At 38.7% G+C, this 20,320-nt stretch overlaps 1 protein-coding gene across 1 annotated transcript in view; it reads right to left on the bottom strand.

The window, feature by feature from the left end:
* HAO1 (hydroxyacid oxidase 1) overlaps positions 1-8,823 on the bottom strand; it is a 46,185-nt gene extending 37,362 nt beyond the window's left edge. Inside the window, exons 1-2 of the mRNA XM_047853971.1 lie at positions 8,687-8,823; positions 2,118-2,269 (exon numbers count right to left, since the gene is read on the bottom strand). Of these exons, the coding sequence (XP_047709927.1) occupies positions 2,118-2,269; positions 8,687-8,823 (289 nt within the window). The remainder of the gene's footprint in view (positions 1-2,117; positions 2,270-8,686) is intronic.
* Positions 8,824-20,320: the final 11,497 nt, after the last annotated feature.

Consider the following 20,320-nt stretch of genomic DNA (forward strand, 5'->3'; position numbering starts at 1 on the left):
GTCTGAATCCTGTTTCTACCATTTATGAGTTGTGTGATTCTGGGCAAGTTATTCATCTGCTGCATGCCTCAGTTTCCCAGGTGTAAAATGGGCTTAATATAGTACTATTCTTTGGGCTGCTCTGAGGATGGATTCTTTAATATTTGTTCATCTGTTTTGTTTCTAAAATTCCACATATGAGTGAAATCATATATTTATCTTTCTGACTATTGTTTGTAACTGCTTTTTAAAAAACATGCCACAACATTTTTCCACACCACCACACTCTTTCTCTCATATCACTAAAAAAATTGATTCCATTTTTAATGCACCCTATTTTGTTTTACAACCAATCTCCAAATATGGGGACATTTGGGTTTTTCTTTTTTCTAACTTTTCTCCTATTAAAAATAACAAAGGCAGGAGAATCCATGCAGAGATGTTATTCTTCAAAGTCATAATTATTTCCTTGCAATGCCTAGAAGAGGACTTACAGCATCATATGGAATTCATACTTTAAAATTTTGATAAACAATTGTCAAACAATTTTCTAGAAATATGATTCCAGCTTACACTCTTCTTATCAATATTTGTAAACAACCACATCACACTGTATAACCTGAAAATGGTAATTTGATATTCAGAAAATAAAACACATAGTTATAATTTGTATGCATTTGATAATTGGGGAAATTGAATAATTTTCATATGTTTATTGGCCATTTTTATGTGTCCATTTATGAATCTCCTGTTTGTCCTTTTCCACTTATATCTCTTCATCTATTTGGGGTTAGATGTTATTGCATTATTCAAGTGTAATGACAGAAAGGTCATTAACACTTTGCAGCCTCATAATTTCAATTTGTTTTGTTTGCCACTTGTTTTATCAATTTTTGTAGAACTTTGACAGCATAGAAGTTTCTGGGTTTTTGTGTTGATTTGTTGGCTTTTGTTTTAATGGTTGTTGTCTATGGCCTTTGAAAGCCATAAGAAAGGAAAGGCCTTTCTTATTCCAACTGTAAATAGACAGATACTGGTTTTCTTCTCCTCCTCCCTTCTCCTTCTCCCTGCCCATATTTCAGGTTTCTCATAGACAAATGGCTGGGTCCTAAGGTCACTTCTCTGTGTGTGGTCCTAGAATTAAAAAAAAAAAAAGTTCTAGACTCTAACCTAAGTCTGTCCAGCAAAATCTCACTCTGTCATGCTGATGTCCCTAGCAGAATTCTATGGTAGACGTTTCAAGAAGGGAAGTAAATCCATAAGATCGGTAATACTTAGAACTGAAATGCTTTAAAATAGTATTTAGTTCCTGCTCCTTGGGCCTGAATTTCCTGCCCTGCTTAGTATCAAAAGAAGTCAGATATGAGTTTTATAGGAGGTTTTGAAGTTGGGGGGGTGGGTAGATTTATCACTGTACATACCTTTTCAAATGTTCATGGTTGCCAGGGGACTGAAAGTTAATAAATTAGCCCTAAGAAGGAATTTCTTTACATCATATTTGAATTTCTCATCTCTCTCTCCTAAGGCAGTTAGAAATGCTCTATTGGGAATCTAACCCATTCGTAAAACAGAATCATGGTCCAAAGCCATGGCAGAAAATGCAACCAACCAGGTCACTGCATTTGCTGTTTCCCTGTGAGACTCACATGGTTTGGGGAAGCAGGAAGGGCTTTGAAATAAGGTAGCCATGAGGTTGAATCCCATCTCTGCCACTATGTTGCTGTATGACCATGGGTGAGCCAAGTCAATTTCTCAGACCTCCATTTTCTGAAATATGGGTATTAATACACATAATATAACTAAAAGCTATTGAACCACCATTCTGTGCAAGGCACTATTTTAAGTGCTTTGTTTGTGCAAATTCATTTAATCCTGATAGTAACTTGAGGAGGTGGGTACTATTTTTATCCCTATTTTGCAGCTGATAAACTGAGGCACAAGTATCTTGCCCAGTGTCATACAGCTAGAAAATAGAGGAGGAGAAGGTGCAAAAACAGGTATATTAATGGCAGAGTCAATGAGCTTAGTTTTTGTGAGTGTAAACATATCTAGGGAAGTGTTTGCTTGATGCATACACAGAAAAGAGTCACTAAATGTTAGTGCTCTTCTGTCCTTTTGAGTGAGGACTTTCTTCCTACCTCGCACAGTTGCAAGCTCCCCATCCACGTGAGCCATGCACTGCATGGCAGTAGCCCCAACACATATTGGCATGCTGACCCTCTGTCCCAAAACAGAAGTCGACAGGTCTATTTCAGCAACATTCCGGAGCATCCGCGGATACAGCTTCCATCTAGAATTTTTAAAAAAGCGTTTCAGAATTTTAAAATCATAACCAAGGCTTTGATATTACATTTTAGTTTAAAAAGAGAAAATATTCTTGTATTTTTCCCACCCAGCAAATAACAAAATTGAAGGAAAAGGGGCAATTTCAATGCTTGTTAAGATAGCATGTTAGCAATAAGATAATAATGAATTTCACAAGCTATCCTTCTTAGTGAGGTGTAGTTAACATATGTAGGATTCACCCACGTGAGTGTCCGGTTTGGGGAGCTTTGTCAAATGCATGCAGTCGTATAAGTGCCAAGACAATCAAGAACAGTTCACCATCTTTAAAAATTTCCCCATTTCCCTTAGCAGTGAAACTCTGTCTCCCACCAACCCTCTCACAACCACCGGTATTTTTTCTGTCCATATAGTTTTACTTCGCAAGAACATATAAATGGAATCATAAAGTATGTAGCCTCTTGAGTCTGCCTTCTTTCACTTAGCACAATGCATTTGAGATTCATCCATGTTGCCATGTGCATCTATAATTTGTTCCTTTTGGTTGATGAACAATATTCTGCTGTACAGAAGTACCACAGTCTGTTTGCCCATTCCCCAGCTAAGAAATATTTGGAACATTTCCAGTTTGAAGCAATTTTAAATAAAGCTGCTGTAAACATTTATGTAAATGTTTTTGTGTGAACATAGCTTTCATTTCACTTCCTCCAGGTCATTTTGAAGATGGTATACAAAAACATGGATTAGATTATAATTTAAGAAGAGGGGTACCCAGGTGGCTCAGTTGGTTGAGGATCTGACTTTTGATTTTGGCTCAGGTCATGAGCCCAAGGTTGTGGGATTGAGCCCTGAGTCAGGCTCCTCACTGAGAGTGGAACCTGCTTAAGATTCACACACACACACACATTCTCTCTCTCTCTCTCTCTCTCTCTCTCTCTCCCCTGCTGCCTCTCTCCCCAACTTGTGCACTTGCTCTCTCTCAAAAAAAATTAAAAATTAAAAAAAAAAGATATATTATGTACAGTTTGTCCTTTTTGTTTTTTTGTTTTTCTTTTCAAATAACAGACAGTAACTTCAGGTAATTACTTTTAAAATTTTAATGTGGTTCAGTGCCTGGGTGCCTCAGTCTGTTAAGCATCTGATGCCGGCTCAGGTCATGATCTCATGGTTGGTGAGTTTGAGACCCAGGTCAGGCTCTGTGCTGACAGCTCAGAGCCTGGAGCCTGCTTTGGATTCTGAGTCTCCTTCTCTATCTGCCCCTCCCCCACTCACACTGTCTCTCTTTCTCTCTCTCTCTCCAAATTAAGTAAGCATTAAAAAAACTTAAAAAAATAAAATTATAATGTGGTTTCTTCAAAATTCTTAAACGGAAGTCAGTATCCACTGAAGTATGGTGATGAGGGAAGATAATTCTTTTTAGTTTAATTGTGCATTTTCTCCTAAAAGGGTATTTGGTAGAAACTGGATTTTTGGCTTGAAGAATTTTTGACTCCTGAACACGATCTTAAATGACTTTTCCTGCAATTCTTTTGTGTTGTAATGAAAACTATCAATAAACCAAGAACCAAAAACTTTACTAGTAAAATTTACAGGAGAACAAGTTCTCTTTCCTCTCAGCGAAATTTGTATGTCCTATTTGTTCAGGATTATTTTTCTCATTAGTAACTCATTAGAACTGAAGAAAATACAGCTGTCTTTCTAATGAGCACTAAGAAACAAACATGTGTGTAACACATACATACTTACCTAACCAGCCCTCACCTTTTATTACCTAGATTTTACTTTGCTTCCAGAGAGAACAAGATTTTTAGTTAATATACTGAAGTGTGATTTAGAAATGTAGTAACCAAAATAAATTGAACCTCCAACGTCTTAACTGGAGCCTACTTCCTGTAGTGGAAGAAGAAATTCTGCCTTCATGTTGCTTTGGGTCTGTAATCTAACCCTTCCCCACATAATAAAGTAAAAACATCCAGCCCTTGAAAAGCATAATAAAGAAGTTTTACTGTGTGATTTCTCTGCAATTCCTTTGAACATCATAATTGTCATTATTTTCTGTCACACCACATGCTTTGCTGCTGGAAGTCTTTTCTTTTGGACTGACCCTCACAGCATGCTTCTTTGATCTCCATTTTGAAGGGGGAAAGGCAGAAGCCTTGAAGAGAGTTTTTATTACCAATCATCTCTAAGTGTATTATGAGAATGAGAGAAAACGATTTTAATAGCAGCTGTTGGCCTTGGAAGGCATTAATATTTACTTAGAGCTGAGGAAACAATGAAAGCTTTTATGAAGAGCACACACAGAGCTGCTGGGCATCGTGTGTGTGTGTGTGTGTGTGTGTGAGAGAGAGAGAGAGAGAGAGAGAGAGAGAGAGAAAGGACATTGTTAAATGTTAATTCCTATGTAGAAGGCAAGGTTCAACCCTTCTATCTCCAGACAGTAGCTTTATTTATGCTTGTCCACATGGTGGCGCAGTCCCTTTAATAACTGTGTTCTTGGCTTTCCCACACACATTATTTTCTGTTCTGACGGTGACATTACGGAGACTCACCAACCAATGCACAAAATGCAAGTTTCAGGCAAAATTATATAAGATCGATGGAGTGGGAAGTGTATGTTCTCTAAAAAGTTTTCCATTTTTTGATATTTTCCAAAGAACAATTACAACTAACCTTGTCAAGTAGTTCCAATAGCTTTCTGAGTCCCACCTGACTCCACCCCCAATAGAAGTGATTTTTTTTTTTCACAGTCTTACATCAAATAGTAGCTGAATGTAACCTTGGACTGTGCTCTTATGAGACCTCCACTTTGGAAAAAGGATATGAAGATGGACAAAACAATTGAACCAATCAAATAATAAACCTCTTTCGAAGGATGGAAAATAAGATGACCGAGTAAAGGAAGTAGGGGGTAAAGGTGGGGATCTTTTCACAGAACTTTTGACCCACCCTTCACATCCAACAAAAGCCTCACATTTAATTTACAAAAAAATCTGGTGATGTATACACTCCCCAAGATGGGATACTGTATTTGAAAGAAGACACTTATCACCCAGCTGTAAAGCCAAGTGCTGTTACTGAATCCCATCAACTGAACACAGTGAATTAATGTTTCATAAGTCTGTAAGATGATCATACTTCAGTCCAATTTCTTCACATTAATTGTTTAAACTATTTAAAGCAAATAAAATGTATGTAAATACGTATACAAAACACAATTTTTGTAATCTTATTTTTAAAACGTTTTTAAATTTTTTTTTTTAGAGAGACAGAGAGAGAGGGAGAACAGGGGAGGGGCAAAGAGAGAGGATCCCAAGCAGGCTCTTCACAGTCAGCGCAGAGCCCAACTTGGCTCAAACTCTCGAACATTGAGATCATGACCCAAGCCGAAATTGAGAGTCCGACGCTTATCCGACTGAGCCACCCTGGAGCCCCTGTAATCTTATTTTTTACCCTTCATTCTTAATATTGTGACATCTTTAAAACATTTAATTGGATCACTATCAACCTGTGAGGCACTGCAATAAAGGAATAATGACATCACTTTATCACCTGTTATTTAAAAGAAAATCACCCCATTTTTAGTGTCAATAAATGACACAACAGAAAAGAAAGGAGCTTCATTTTCTAACTTCATCAGGACTTCTAGACACCCAAATTACAGAATTAAGTCTCCACTAGTGATGATTTCACCAGAAGCCACAAAGTGCAGACCATGGTTGAGAAGGATACACTGAGTTAATGTGTAAGAGAAACAACATACTGTGTGTGTGTGTGTGTGTGTGTGTGTGTGTGTTTAAGTTAACTCCAATCAGGTCATGATGATTCCAATCATGCAAAATGTTGCAAGCTAACACCTACTGTTCTCGAAATGTTTACGATAGGTAACTTTGTTCTTCAGTATGGTTCCATCTATTTGACTTCATGTGTCTTTTTGTATTTTATTTTATTTTATCAGTTTTTAGCCATGATAACATTAGAGTCGCAAGTCTTACCCCAGAAACGTTTACAAGCAACTGCTAGGTCACATAAGTGAGCCATATCCCCAAAACTCCAAAATGTGATTGTCAGAGCTGAGCACAGAGAGATAACAGCTGTCACTGTGAATGACCTTTTGTTGTGCTTGTGGGAGGGAAAGTGTACACATTTCATAAATGTCTTTAAAATGCCCTGACACTGTGTCACAACAGGTTATCTGAGGTTTGGTTGTTTTGCAGTCTTCATTTGAATCAGAATGAGAGAGTTCAGATTGATTTCCTTCATCCCGTCAACCCAAAGCCACCACAACTCTGGCAGAAAATCTATTCTTAGTTCCATGTGATCAGCTCAATGATGCAAGGTGAGGAATGAAGGGTCACCCAGAAAGTTACACAAGAAAAGAGGAATTGAGGTGTTAGATAAGCAATGGCTGCTAACGTTTGTTGCAATATAAAAACTCTTCAAGTGGTTGATCATAAAATAGCATCAGCCAACCTCCAGAGAAAGTTGATTAATCCATGTTTTTTCCCTTTCAAGCTGAACAAAAAGGAAAGATCAAGGTTCATGGAAAGGATGGCATTGCAAACTCTTTCTCATTATCTGTGCTCTGTCCTGAAGTTACTGAGTACATGCACAGGGTGGGAATACTTACTGGAGTACCATGAAACCCACACAAGCATGAGGCACTCTTCCAGTCCACAACTTGGAACTCAACAATGCCTTCCATGTCTGACAAAGCTTCCAGAATTTCTAGGGTTGCAGAGGTGCCTGTATGTGCTGCACCCCTTTGCTCTCTCTTTAAGGCCTCTACTAGGCCAGCTGTTCGGGGTACATTTTGCATCAATTCAACCCACCAGCATTATGGAAGTCAAAGGTCAATGTGCATCCATTGGAATGTAAGCACCTGTGAACAGGAGCTTTGTCTGGCTCATTGCTCTATCCTCAGCATGTAGTATAGAACCTAGCCTATAGAGATTCCTAATAAGCATGAGTCCATTAATTAAGTAGCATGAGCGGAAGGGTGTTAAAGGGGGTTTGAGGAAATAGATGGTCACCTGAGCATTATGACATAAGAAATGCAAGGAGACACCAACTCCATACACCTGTCAAGGGCCTGAAATTTCCTTGGTTAAAATAACCTTTTTGGGTTAAAGTGTTGTTTTCAGGAGATTACCAGGAGGTAAGCCATATTACCCGGTGAACGGAGCTGCTATTGGGCCCAGGAAGGGACATCTTCCAGGAACAGAAAAGTTTGGAGAGGCCCAGAATGTTAAATGATTGAAAAAGATCATACAGAATTTTAAGCCCCTCCACTTTTAGCCAAATTTTCCCTTTCTGTGGCTCTTCCACAGAAGAGCCATGTGGGTTCCAGGGAAGAACTGAGACAAAGTCAAGGCTTAGAGAAGTTTGGGGGAGGCCCCATCCTTCACCCCATTCTCAGACTCCTGACAGTACATCGGTGCTATTTGCCAGGGACCACCTTGGTTAGAATCATCTCATTTTTCCTAATTTACACATAGAAAAGTGATTTTTGAGAGATTTTGCTCTAGACAGAAGAAGCCAAGCAGGAAAGCATATTCTTTCTTCTGGATATTTTCTACCCTTTTTCTTTAATTTATCACCATCAATGAACACCCACAATATTCACTAGCTTTACTAAAGACTATAATGTAAGATGGATGAGTTTGAGAGAGTATAGTGTATGGAGGGTTCTCCTCCCCTACTCCAGCAAATAAACCATTTTGTAACTGCTGAGAGAAAAACACTCCTTTAAAGTTATTTTGTTCATTGTTTTTATTACAAACAGAAAACATAAACCGTGATACCTACCATCTTGTGCTTTGAAATATGAAAGGCAAGGGAAAACTAATTTGGAAACAGAGGTAGGTGAAGCACTTTGGATGATGGATGAAGCAGCAATGTTGAAAGATTAATGTTATATAGACAAATTGAAATCTAAAGTGAAAGTTGAGACAACAATAATCAAAATGAATGATAAGGGAAAGCCAGCAGGATGGGAACATTTGAGGCAACAATCCGATCTGGTTCAACCAGATAAGATGGCTATCTTGAACCTAGTGCTAACCACTTCCTACATCATGCTCATAGACCCTCACTGTCCAACTCAGAGAAAAAGACAGTAGAGTCTTTAGAATGCATCACTATTTTTATACATAGTCAAATTAATTATCCACATAATTCCATGTGAGGACAATTAGGGGTGGCTTTTTCAGTCAATGGTTTGAGATTCCCAGGCTTGGGATATTTTTAAACAGTTTGATAGCCCAAAATTTCTCACAGCCCCAAGAATTGTTCCCTCTCTACTAAGCATCTATCTAGACGGATAATTTCACATCAACAACATTAAAACCTGAGGTCTTATTTTGGTAGAATGTCTTCGTGTAATTACACAAAACATGATTTAAAAATTAATAAATTTTCTTACCTGGAAAATGCTGCAACATTATCAGCCAATGTTTCCTGATCATTTGCCCCAGACCTGTAATAGTCATATACAGACTTCTGAAGTACTGATTTAGCATGTTGTTCATAATCACTGATACAAACTAACCGGGTAAACATTTTCACAGTTTATTCCAAACCCAAGATTTGGGATTTTTTTTTTTTCCGGATAGCATTCTATATCTTGATAATTTCACTATCTGTTAATTATTAATAGACTTTTTCCAAAGTTCAGATTTATTTCTCTGTTGCTTACATTAAGTGAGCAAATATGTGCTTAGATTTTGCAATTTCATGTAACAGCTGTCTGCCAAAGAACAGCCACATCTAAGCCATGAGGAGGGCCTGGGGAGGAGCAGAAGGGGATTAGCTGTTATATCAAAACTGAAGGATATAGAGAAGTACTTGCATGACCCCTCTTGGCCCAGTTCTAACTAAGGCTGCTTCTTTCACACGATATGTATGTTTGCACTTTGCTTGGAACCTAGAATGGGCTGCTGGCTCAGTTTTCTTCCACATTTGGACCATGAACATATCATGTGACAAAGAGCTTATAGAATGGAGGATCTGTAAAAATAGGGTCTCTACGTAATACGATTTCAGCTGATTACAGAAATTTGGCTTTAGCAAGGAACAGTAAGCCCACATTTAACAGCTGATTCTTTAATGTTTATTTATTTCTTTTGAGAGAGAAAGGATATGCACGTGTGAGTGGGGGAGGGGCAGAGAGAGAGAGAGAGGGAGAGAGAGAATCCCAAACAGGCTCCACACTGTCAGCACAGAGCCCAACAGGGGACTTCATCCCATGAACGTTGAGATCACCCTTGAGATTACAACCGAGCTAAAATCAAAAGCTGGATGCTCAATAAACTGAGCCACTAGGCACCCCTACAGCTAATTGTAAAGAGTCTTGTCTCTGGGGAATATGTAGAGAGGTGCCATTCCAAAGACCTTGTGGTCTCCATCTAAAATTTCACTCAATCATGGAATACTTGGGGGAAGATTTGAATTAGAAAAAAATGGCTTTGACATCAGTCAGACCTGGGTTTCAGTCCATGAGTCTCCAATTTAAGCTGCTCACCAGCCATTCAGCAGCTGCATTCCAACTGCCTGTCTCTGCACAAGAATGTTCTCTTCAACTTGGACCCTACTTTTCTATCCACTTGTCATACCACAGTGCTATGGAGTCAATGCTCTAAGGGACAGCCCTCCACCAAGTCTTCAATCAAAGACTCAAGGGAGCTGGTACATAAATACCCATAAATACCCCTCCTTGGTGTGTATTCTCTGTTGCAGCCTTCAGTTGCCCACAGTATGAGTTGGTTGCTAAACCACCATGTGGGCTCACTTTCCTACCCCTTAATTTAATTAAAAGCTTTAAGCTGTCAGGATTGGGCATTGAATTGAACATAGGTTCATTCCCAAAGTACTTTTTGCATCAGTGTGGCAATAGGTAAAATGACATTAAAATTGTTATTGGAACAGGATTCCTGGGTGGCTCAGTTGGTTAAGCATCTGTCTTTGGCCTAGGTCATGATCTTGCTATTCCCAAATTGGAACCTTGCGTTGGACTCTGTGCTGACAGCTCAGAGCCTGGAGCCTGTTTCAGATTCTGTGTTTCCTTCTCTCTCTATCCCTCACCTCTTATGCTCTGTCTCTCTCTTTTAAAAATAAACATTAAAAAAATTTTAATTGCTATTGGAATGTAAACATCTGTTAATATGATAAGAGAGTCCTACAAAGCATAAGTCAATTTTATAGTTACTGAAGTTACTGAGAAAGTTGACTAAGGAATCTTAATTCTGCTAAGAATTAATTCAAATTTTGCAGATTAAAATACATTTTCATTACAATTTTAATAATTGTTAAAACTGTAAGCACCTTGCTTTTTTTTTTTCATCTCTCATCCCTGAAATGCAGCCAGATCAACACTAAACCATCTTGCATACCTAGGAAACTGATTTGAGGATTAACACAACAATCTGCACAACCTGAACCATAGAATTCGGCAGGTATGCAGTGGGGAGAGGTGAACTGGGGGAAAGAGAAGACACAGAGGGCAGGGAGCTGTTGTTGCTTGCAGAAAGAGAACAGAGACAGGGTGGGGGGTGGGGGAGAATATGGGAAAAGCACCCCCCAACCCAAAGCACATGGAGAGAAAGTGGAAAAGCGGAAACAGCTACAAGGACTGAACAAAAAAAGGGAGAAAAGAGAAAGTAGAGGTTTAAATTCCATTAAGACTATAAACAGGGGGAGTGCAAAGTCTGAAAGTCCACAGCTCATACCTGGTGGTGCTCTGGTGGGAAGGGTGAATCCACAGGACGAGAGAATGAGGTCCAAGTGGTCCTTGGGCCATACGGGGAGAGGCAGTTCCCCTGCTGGGAGGACATTTGGTAGAGGCTGTGTGGCCACCCCACAATCATAGGTTCCAGCACACCCCAGGGAACAACCACATTCACTGGTGTTGGAACAAGGATGTCAAGGGTGATACCTGGCACCAGATGTGTGCTGTGATTTTCCATAAACCCTGAAACACTGCTTGGTAGCTGGGTAATGCCATTTTCACCCCTCCGGAGCATGCGCATACTTGCCTACAAGTGCCCCAGCAATCCACCCCAGTAAGCTAAGCAGCACCATCTAGTGGAGAATGGAACCATTTCACTAAACCCCACCCAACTGGGCCTACAATGCTCTTGACAAAGTCTCTCCACCTGCTTAGTTTATGGACTATAAAGTGCTTCATAGCTTGACATCTATGGGAAAACAGATGTAATTTCAATTGTACTTCATTCTGTTCACTGGTCCTTTTATTCAATTTTTTTTCTTTTTCTATTCTTATTCTTGAATACAGAAAGTGAAAAATCTATTATCTTCCATTTTTATTAAAAAGATTTTTCCTTAATTTTGTTCTACTACATTTTTTACTTTTTTGTAAATTTTTAAAATTATATTTTACTTTCATCATTTCATTTTATTCTATTTTTTCAAATTTTCAAACATTTTCCTTTTTTCCCTTTTTTCTTTTATCTTTTATTTCCTTTCTTATCTTTCCCTTTTTTCTCTAATCTATCAAGCTTCTTTCAACAACCAGACTGAAATACACCTAGGATCTGGTACCCTTTATTTGATTTCTTTGTGTTGTTTTTAATTTTTTTACCTTATTAATTCCTTTTATTCCTCCAAAATGATGAAATGAAAGAATTCACCTCAAAAGAAAGAACAGGAGGAAATGACAGCCAGGGATGTAATCAACACAGATATAAGCAGATGTCTGAACTTGAATTTAGAATCACTATAAAAAGAATACTAGCTGGGATTGAAAATAGATTAAAATCCCTTTCTGCACAGATGAAAGAAGTAAAAGCTAGTCAGGATGAAATAAAAATTGCTATAACTGAGCTGCAATCTCAAATGCATGCCACAGTGGCAAGGATGGATAAGGCACAGCAGCAAATCAGCAATATAGAGGACAAACTTATGGAGAATAATGAAGCAGAAAAGAAGAGGGAGACTAAGGCAAAGAGATGAAATAAAAATTAGAGCACTCAGTGACTCATTAAAAAGGAACAACATCAGAATCATAGGGGTCCCAGATGAAGAGAGAAAAAAAATGGCAGACAATTTAAGTGACCAAATCATAGTAGAAAACTTTCCTAATCTGGGGAAACACACAGACATCAAAATCCAGGCAGCACAAATGATTCCCATTAGATTCAACTAAAACTGACCATTAATAAGGCATATCATAGTCAAAAATCACAAAATACTCAGGCAAGGAAAGAATCATGAATGCAGCAAGGGAAAAGAAGTCCTTAACCTACAAGGGAAGATAAATCAGGTATGAAGTAGACTTAGCCACAGAAACTTGGCAGGCCAGAAAGGAATGGCAGGATATATTCAATGTGCTGAATCAGAAAAATATGCTGCCCAGAATTCTTTATCCAGCAAAGCTGTTATTTAAAATGGAAGGAGAGATAAAGTTTCCCAGACAAACAAAAATTAAAGGAGTTTGTGACCACTAAACGAGTCCTGCAAGAAATTTTAAGAGGGACTCTCTGAGGGGAGAAAAGATGAAAAAACAAAAACAAAAGCAAAAACCAAAAAAAAAAAAACTCCAAAACCCCCAAAATCCAAAAGCATCAAAGACTAGAAAGGACCAAAAAACACTACCAGAAACTCCATTTCTACAGGTGACATAATGGCAATATATTCATAACTTTCAGTACCCACTCTAAATATCAACGGGCTGAACACTCCAATAAAAAGACACAGGGTAACAGAATGGATAAGAAAAAAAGATGCCTCTATATGCTGTTTACAAGAGACCCATTTTAGATCTGAAGTCACCTTCAGATTGAAAATAATGGCATGGAGAACCATCTATCATGTTAATAGTCACAAAAGAAAGCCAGAGTAGCCATATTTATATCAGACAATCTAGATTTTAAAATAAAGACTGTAACAAGAGATGAAGAAGGGCATTATATCATAATTAAGGGGTCTATCCACCAAGAAGACCTAACAATTGTAAACATTTATGCTCTAAACATGAAAGCACCCAAATATATAAATTAATTAACTACAAACATAAAGAAACTCATTGATAATAATACCATAATAGTAGGGGATTTCAACACCCCACTTACAACAATGGACAGATCATCTAAACAGAAAATCAACAAGGAAACAATGGTGTTGAATGACACACTGGACTGGAGGTACTTAACAGATATATTCATAACATTTCATCCTAAAGCAGCAGAATACACATTCTTCTCCAGTGCACATGGAACGTTCTCCAGAATAGATCACATACTGGGACACAAATCAGCCCTCAACAAGTACAAAAAGATCGTGATCATACTGTGCATATTTTCAGACCACAACGCTATGAAACTCGAAATCAACCACAAGAAAAAATTTGGAAAGATAACAAATACTTGGAGACTAAAGAACATCCTACTAAAGAATGAATAGGCTAACCAAGAAATTAAAGAGGAAATTAAAAAGTACATGAAAGCCAATGAAAATGATAACACCACAGCCCAAAATCTGTGGGATGCAGCAAAGGCGGTCATAAGAGGAAAGTATATAGCAATCCAAGCCTTCCTAAAAAAGGAAGAAAGTTCTCAGATACACAAGCTAACCTTATACCTCAAAGAGCAGGAAAAAGAACAGCAAATAAAACCCCAGACAAGCAGAAGATAGGAAATAATAAAGATTAGAGCAGAAATCAATGCTATCGAAACCAAAAAAACAGTAGAACACATCAATGAATCTAGGAGTTGGTCCTTTGAAAGAATTAACAAAATTGATAAACCCCTAGCCAGTTTGATCAAAAAGAAAAAGGTAAGGACCCAAATAAATAAAATCAAGAATGAAAGAGGAGAGATCACAACCAATACAGCAGAAATACAAACAATAATATGAGAATACTATGAGCAATTATATACCAATAAAATGGGCAATCTGGAAGAAATGGACAAATTCCTAGAAACATATAAACTACCAAACTGAAACAGGAAGAAATAGAAAATTTGAACAGACCCATAACCAGTAAGGAAATAGAATTAATAATCAAAAATCTACCAAAAAACAAGAGTTGAGGGCTGGATGCCTTTCCAGGGGAATTCTACCAAACACTTAAGGAAGAGTTAACACCTGTTTTCTTGAAGTTGTTCCAAAAAATAGAAATGGAAGGAAAACTACCAAACTCTTTCTATGAAGCCAGTATTACCTTGGTTCCAAAACCAGACAAAGACTCCACTAAAAAGGAGAACTGTAGACCAATTTCCCTGATGAACATGGTTGCAAAAATCCTCAACAAGGTACTAGCCAAGTGGATCCAACAATAAAAGAATTATTCACCACAACCAAGTGGGATTTATACCTGGGATGCAGGGCTGATTCAATATCCGCAAAACAATTAATGTGATACATCACATCAATAAAAGAAAGGACAAGAACCACGTGATCCTCTCAAAAGATGCAGAGAAAGCATTTGACAAAATACAGCATCCTTTAGTGATAAAAACCCTCAAGAAAGTAGGGATAGAAGGATCATACCTCAAGATCGTAAAAGCCGCATATGAAAGACCCACTGCTAATATCATCCTCAATGGGAAAAAACTTTCCCCCTAAGGCCAGAAACACAACAGAGATGTCAACTCTCACCACTGTTATTCAACATAGTATTGGAAGTCTTAGCCTCAGCAATCAGACAACACAAAGGAATAAAAGGCATCCAAATCAGCCAGGAGGAAGTCAAATTTTCAGTCTTTGCAGATGACATGATGCTCAGAAAACCCAAAAGATTCCACAAAAAAACTGCTAGAACTAATCCATGAATTTAGCAAAGTTGCAGGATACAAAATCAATGCACAGACATTGGTTGCATTCCTATACAGCAATAATGAAGCAACAGAAAGAAAAATCAGGGAATTGATCCCATTTATAACTGCACCAAAAACCATAAAATACCTAGGAATAAATATAACCAAAGAGGTGAAAAATCTATACAATGAAATCTATAGAAAACTTATGAAAGAAATAGAAGAAGACACAAAAAAATGGAAAAATATTCCATGCTCCTGGATTTGAAGAATAAACATTGCTAAAATGTCAATACTACCCAAAGCAATCTACATATTCAATGCAATCCCTATAAAAATAACACCAGCATTCTTCACAGAGTAGAACAAACAAATCTAAAATGTGTTTGGAACCAGAAAAGACCCTGAATAGCCAAAGCAATCTTGAAAAAGAAAACCAAAGCTGGAGGCATCACACTCCCAGACTTCAAGACATCTCACAAAGCTGTAATCATCAAGACAGTATGGTATTGGCACAAAAACAGACACTCAGATCAATGGAACAGAATAGAGAAATTTGAAATGGACCCACAAATGTACAGCCAACTAATCTTTGACAAAGCAGGAAAGAATATCCAATGGAATAAAGACAGTCTCTTCAGCAAATGGTGCTGGGAAAACTGGACAGAAACATGCAGAAAAATGAATCTGGACCAATTTCTTACACCATACACAAAAATAAACTCAAAATGGATGAAAGACCTAAAGGTAAGACAGGAAGCCATCAAAATCCTCGAGGAGAAAGCAGACAAATACCCCTTTGACCTTGGCCGCAGCAACTTCCTACTCAACACGTCTCCAGAGGCAAGGGAAACAAAAGCAAAAATAAACTATTTGGACCTCATCAAAATAAAAAGCGTCTGCACAGTGAAGGAAACAATCAGCAAAACTAAAAGGCAACCGATGGAATGGGAGAAGATATTTGCAAACGACATATCAGATAAAGGGTTAGTATCCAAAATCTATAAAGAACTTATCAAACTCAACAACCAAAAAACAAATAATCTAGTGAAGAAATGGGAAAAAGACATGAATAGACACTTCTCCAAAGAAGACATCCAGATGGACAACCAACACATGAAAAAATGCTCAACATCACTCATCATTAGGGAAATAAAAATCAAAACAACAATGAGATACCACCTCACAGCTTCCAGGATGGCTAAAATGAACAACTCAGGCAACAACAGATGTTGGTGAGGATGTGGAGAAAGAGGATCTCTTTTGCACTACTTGTGGGAATGCAAATTGGTGCAGCCTTCTGGAATACAGTATGGAGGTTCCTCAAAAAATTAAAAATAGAACTACCCTATGACCCAACAATTACACCACCAGGTATTTATCAAAGGGATACAAGTGTGCTGTTTTGAAAGGGCACATGCACCCTGATGTTTATAGCAGCACTATCAACAATAACCAAAGGATGGAAAGAGCCCAAATGTCCATTGATGGATGAATGGATAAAGATGTGTATATATATATATACAATGGAGTATACTCAGCAATCAAAAAGATTGCATCTTGCCATTTACAACTATGCGGATCGAACTAGAGGGTACTATGCTAAGCGAAATTAGTCAAAGAAAGACAAATATCATATGACTTCACTCACATGAGGAATTTAAGATACAAAACAGATGAACATAAGGGAAAGGAAGCAAAAATAATATAAAAACAGGGAGGGGAACAAAACATAAAACACTCTTAAATATAGAGAACACTTATGAAGATAAAAAGCTTCTGCACAGCAAAGGAAACAACCAACAAAACTAAAAGGCAACCAACGGAATGGGAAAAGATATTTGCAAATGACATATCAGACAAAGGGCTAGTATCCAGAATCTATAAAGAGCTCACCAAACTCCACACCCGAAAAACAAATAATCCAGTGAAGAAATGGGCAGAAAACATGAATAGATACTTCTATAAAGAAGACATCTGGATGGCCAACAGGCACATGAAAAGATGCTCAATGTCGCTCCTCATCAGGGAAATACAAATCAAAACCACACTCAGATATCACCTCACGCCAGTCAGAGTGGCCAAAATGAACAAATCAGGAGACTATAGATGCTGGAGAGGATGTGGAGAAACAGGAACTCTCTTGCACTGTTGGTGGGAATGCAAATTGGTGCAGCCACTCTGGAAAACAGTGTGGAGGTTCCTCAAAAAATTAAAAATAGACCTACCCTAATGACCCAGCAATAGCACTGCTAGGAATTTACCCAAGGGATACAGGAGTACTGATGCATAGGGGCACTTGTACCCCAATGTTTATAGCAGCACTCTCAACAATAGCCAAATTATGGAAAGAGCCTAAATGTCCATCAACTGACGAATGGATAAAGAAGTCGTGGTTTATATACACAATGGAGTACTATGTGGCAATGAGAAAGAATGAACTATGGCCCTTTGTAGCAACATGGATGGAACTGGAGAGTGTTGTGCTAAGTGAAATAAGCCATACAGAGAAAGACAGATACCATATGTTTTCACTCTTATGTGGATCCTGAAAAACTTAACAGAAACCCACGGGGGAGGGGAAAGAAAAGAAAAAGGAGGTTAGAGTGGGAGAGAGCCAAAGCATACGAGACTCTTAAAAACTGAGAACAAACTGAGGGTTGATGGGGGGTGGGATGGAGGGGAGGGTGGTGATGGGTATTGAGGAGGGCACCTTTTGGGTTGAGCACTGGGTTTGTATGGAAACCAATTTGACAATAAACTTCATATATTGAAAAAAAACATAGAGAACAAACAGAGGGTTGCTGGAGGGGTTGTGGGAGGGAGGATGGTCTAAATGGGTAAGGGGTATTAAGGAATATACTCCTGAAATCATTGTTGCACCATATGCTAACTTGGATGTAAATTAAACAAATAAATTAAAGAGTAAAACTGTAAGCACCTTGCAACTAATGTAATTTTGGCGCATAGGCAACTTAATATTCTAGAGTGAACCTTAAGCAGGCCAAGTTCTGGTGAAACTAAGGAAGAGAAGGCCCGGTCCTTCTCAAAGTGTAGCCCTGAACCAGCAGGACCAACAGTGTTAGCCTCCCCCTGGGAACTTGTTAGAAATGCAAATTCTCAGGGTGCCTGCATGGCTCATTCAGCTCAGTCAGCTTCCGACTCTCGGTTTTGGCTCAGGTCATGATCTCATGGTTGGTGGGATGGAGTCCCACATTTGGCTCTGTGCTGACAGTATGGAGCCTGCTTGGCATTCTCTCTCTCCCTCTCTCTCTCTCTCTGCCCCTCCCCTGCTTGCACTCTCTCTCTCCCTGTCTCTCAATAAATAAATACACAAACATAAAAAAAGAAATGCAAATTCTCAGGCCCCATTCCAGTCCTGCTGAATCAGAAATTCTATAGCTATTGTTCCTTAACAAGCCTTCCAAGTGATTCTTAGGAATAATATTGTTTGATAACCACCACTTTGGCAAGATGGAGAGTAAAGGAAGATTTTTTTTTTAGGGTTGAAAAAAATCTACTCTCATCCTGCACAATGGCAGGCCAACAGCTCATTTTGGAGAACCATCTTCATGAATAAATTAAAATATAGTCCTCATGTTGCTTAATTAATCTCTTGGGGGAAAGAAGCAGTTGGAGCTTAAAAAGCTTTTCTTAATTTGTGATAATTGCATTGTTTAAATACCTCACATTCTTTTGGAGACACGCACTCCTCTCTAGGCTTCTGTGAAGTGAGATGCTGACAGTGGAAGGTGACCAAACAAGTTCAAGCCTTGTTCAAGCTTCTACAGGCTGCACTTGCCCACATGACACCTCCCTCCTCAGCCCCCAGTCTGGGATCAGAACTGTAAATTGCGGCTTGATGGCACCTGCTGGATTTGAGCACTCTCCTTCACAGTGGCCAAAGAATAGATATTTTTTTTTCTTATACTATACTAGACTCAATGAAATCTTAATTCACTTCCAGCCCTTCCTAATGCCCCAATAAAATGTTCAGCAGAATAATGCCTCACCATCTCCACAACACTTACTTTCCGACCCATGGGGAACTGTTCTGTCTTCATCTCAAGGACAGTTCGAGCCTGAACTGGTAGAGAACTCCATATAGAAGACCTTGGTCTTCACTCTCATTTGCCTTAAGGTGTCATTTACACTATTGCTTGGAAAATATCTTATTTCCTGTTTTTATCCCTTTTAGAGGCTTTTCATCTTCAATGAGGTGTAGGGTTGGTGGAATCTCAGTCTCTCCCCTTTCTCTAGGCACTAGGAGGGGCTGTTTACAGTGTCCTAGGCACCAATGCCAGCAAGATGCCAACCTATCAGGGCAGCTGGAGAGAATACTTCTCACAAGGGTAAAAACTATTTCATGGTGGTGGTACTTTGCATTCTCCTGCTTACTAATGAGTTTGATAATATTTTATGAGCTCATTTATTGACCTTTTATTTTCCCACTTTATGAAATGCTTGCTTGTGTCTTTGGCAATTTCTTATATTAGATTTGTTATTGTGACTGAGTGACAGAATTTCTTTATAAAATTTGGAGACAGATCCTTTGTAAGTATACATATAGAGGTACGTTTTTACTAAGCTCTTGACTTTTTTCACACAGGAAAAATGCTAATGTCAGCCTCAAAGCTGTGTGATAGCATGTGGTTAGATATTCTCCATTCCTTTTCTTTTTCTTCTTTACTCTCTCTCCACACCCTTCCTCTCTTCTCTTTCTCTGTGTCACCTTTTACTTAATTTCCTTTGTCATTGTCTCCATTCTCCTCCTCCTCCCCTCCCCCTTCCCCTCCTTCCCATTCTCCCTCTCCTCTTTCTCTTCCTCCTCTTCTTCCTCCTTCTCCTCCTTCTCTTATTATCCGTCTTTATTTTTCCCACCTTGTTCTAATTAGAGCCAAGTCCTAGACAGGCAAGTTGCCTTGAGCTAGGTGGATTTTTTTTTCTGGTTCACCCACTAAATGTGTTGCCCTTTGAGGTCCTGGCTTTAAGCTGGGATGAAAGGGTATGCAATCATTACAAACTTCTGGAAAGGTTCCCTCTTTCATGCTGTGCAGTAGGGCTGACTTTGTAAGCAGTCACTTACGGGTGTTCTGAAAATGGAGATGAGGGGTGTGAAGAGTTTACTTGCATTTCTCCACTACCCCATCCACATTTAAAGCTGTATGGTTTGCCCTCTGTTTCCCAATGTCCATGAGGCCCTTAAAATAGAGATCCACTCCTGGGATCAACACATACCCTTGGGGGACAAGTCTCTATGCTTTCTTCTCTGGGCTCTTGCTCTC

Source organism: Prionailurus viverrinus, chromosome A3, assembly GCF_022837055.1.
Source record: "Prionailurus viverrinus isolate Anna chromosome A3, UM_Priviv_1.0, whole genome shotgun sequence".
Lineage (NCBI taxonomy): Eukaryota > Metazoa > Chordata > Mammalia > Carnivora > Felidae > Prionailurus > Prionailurus viverrinus.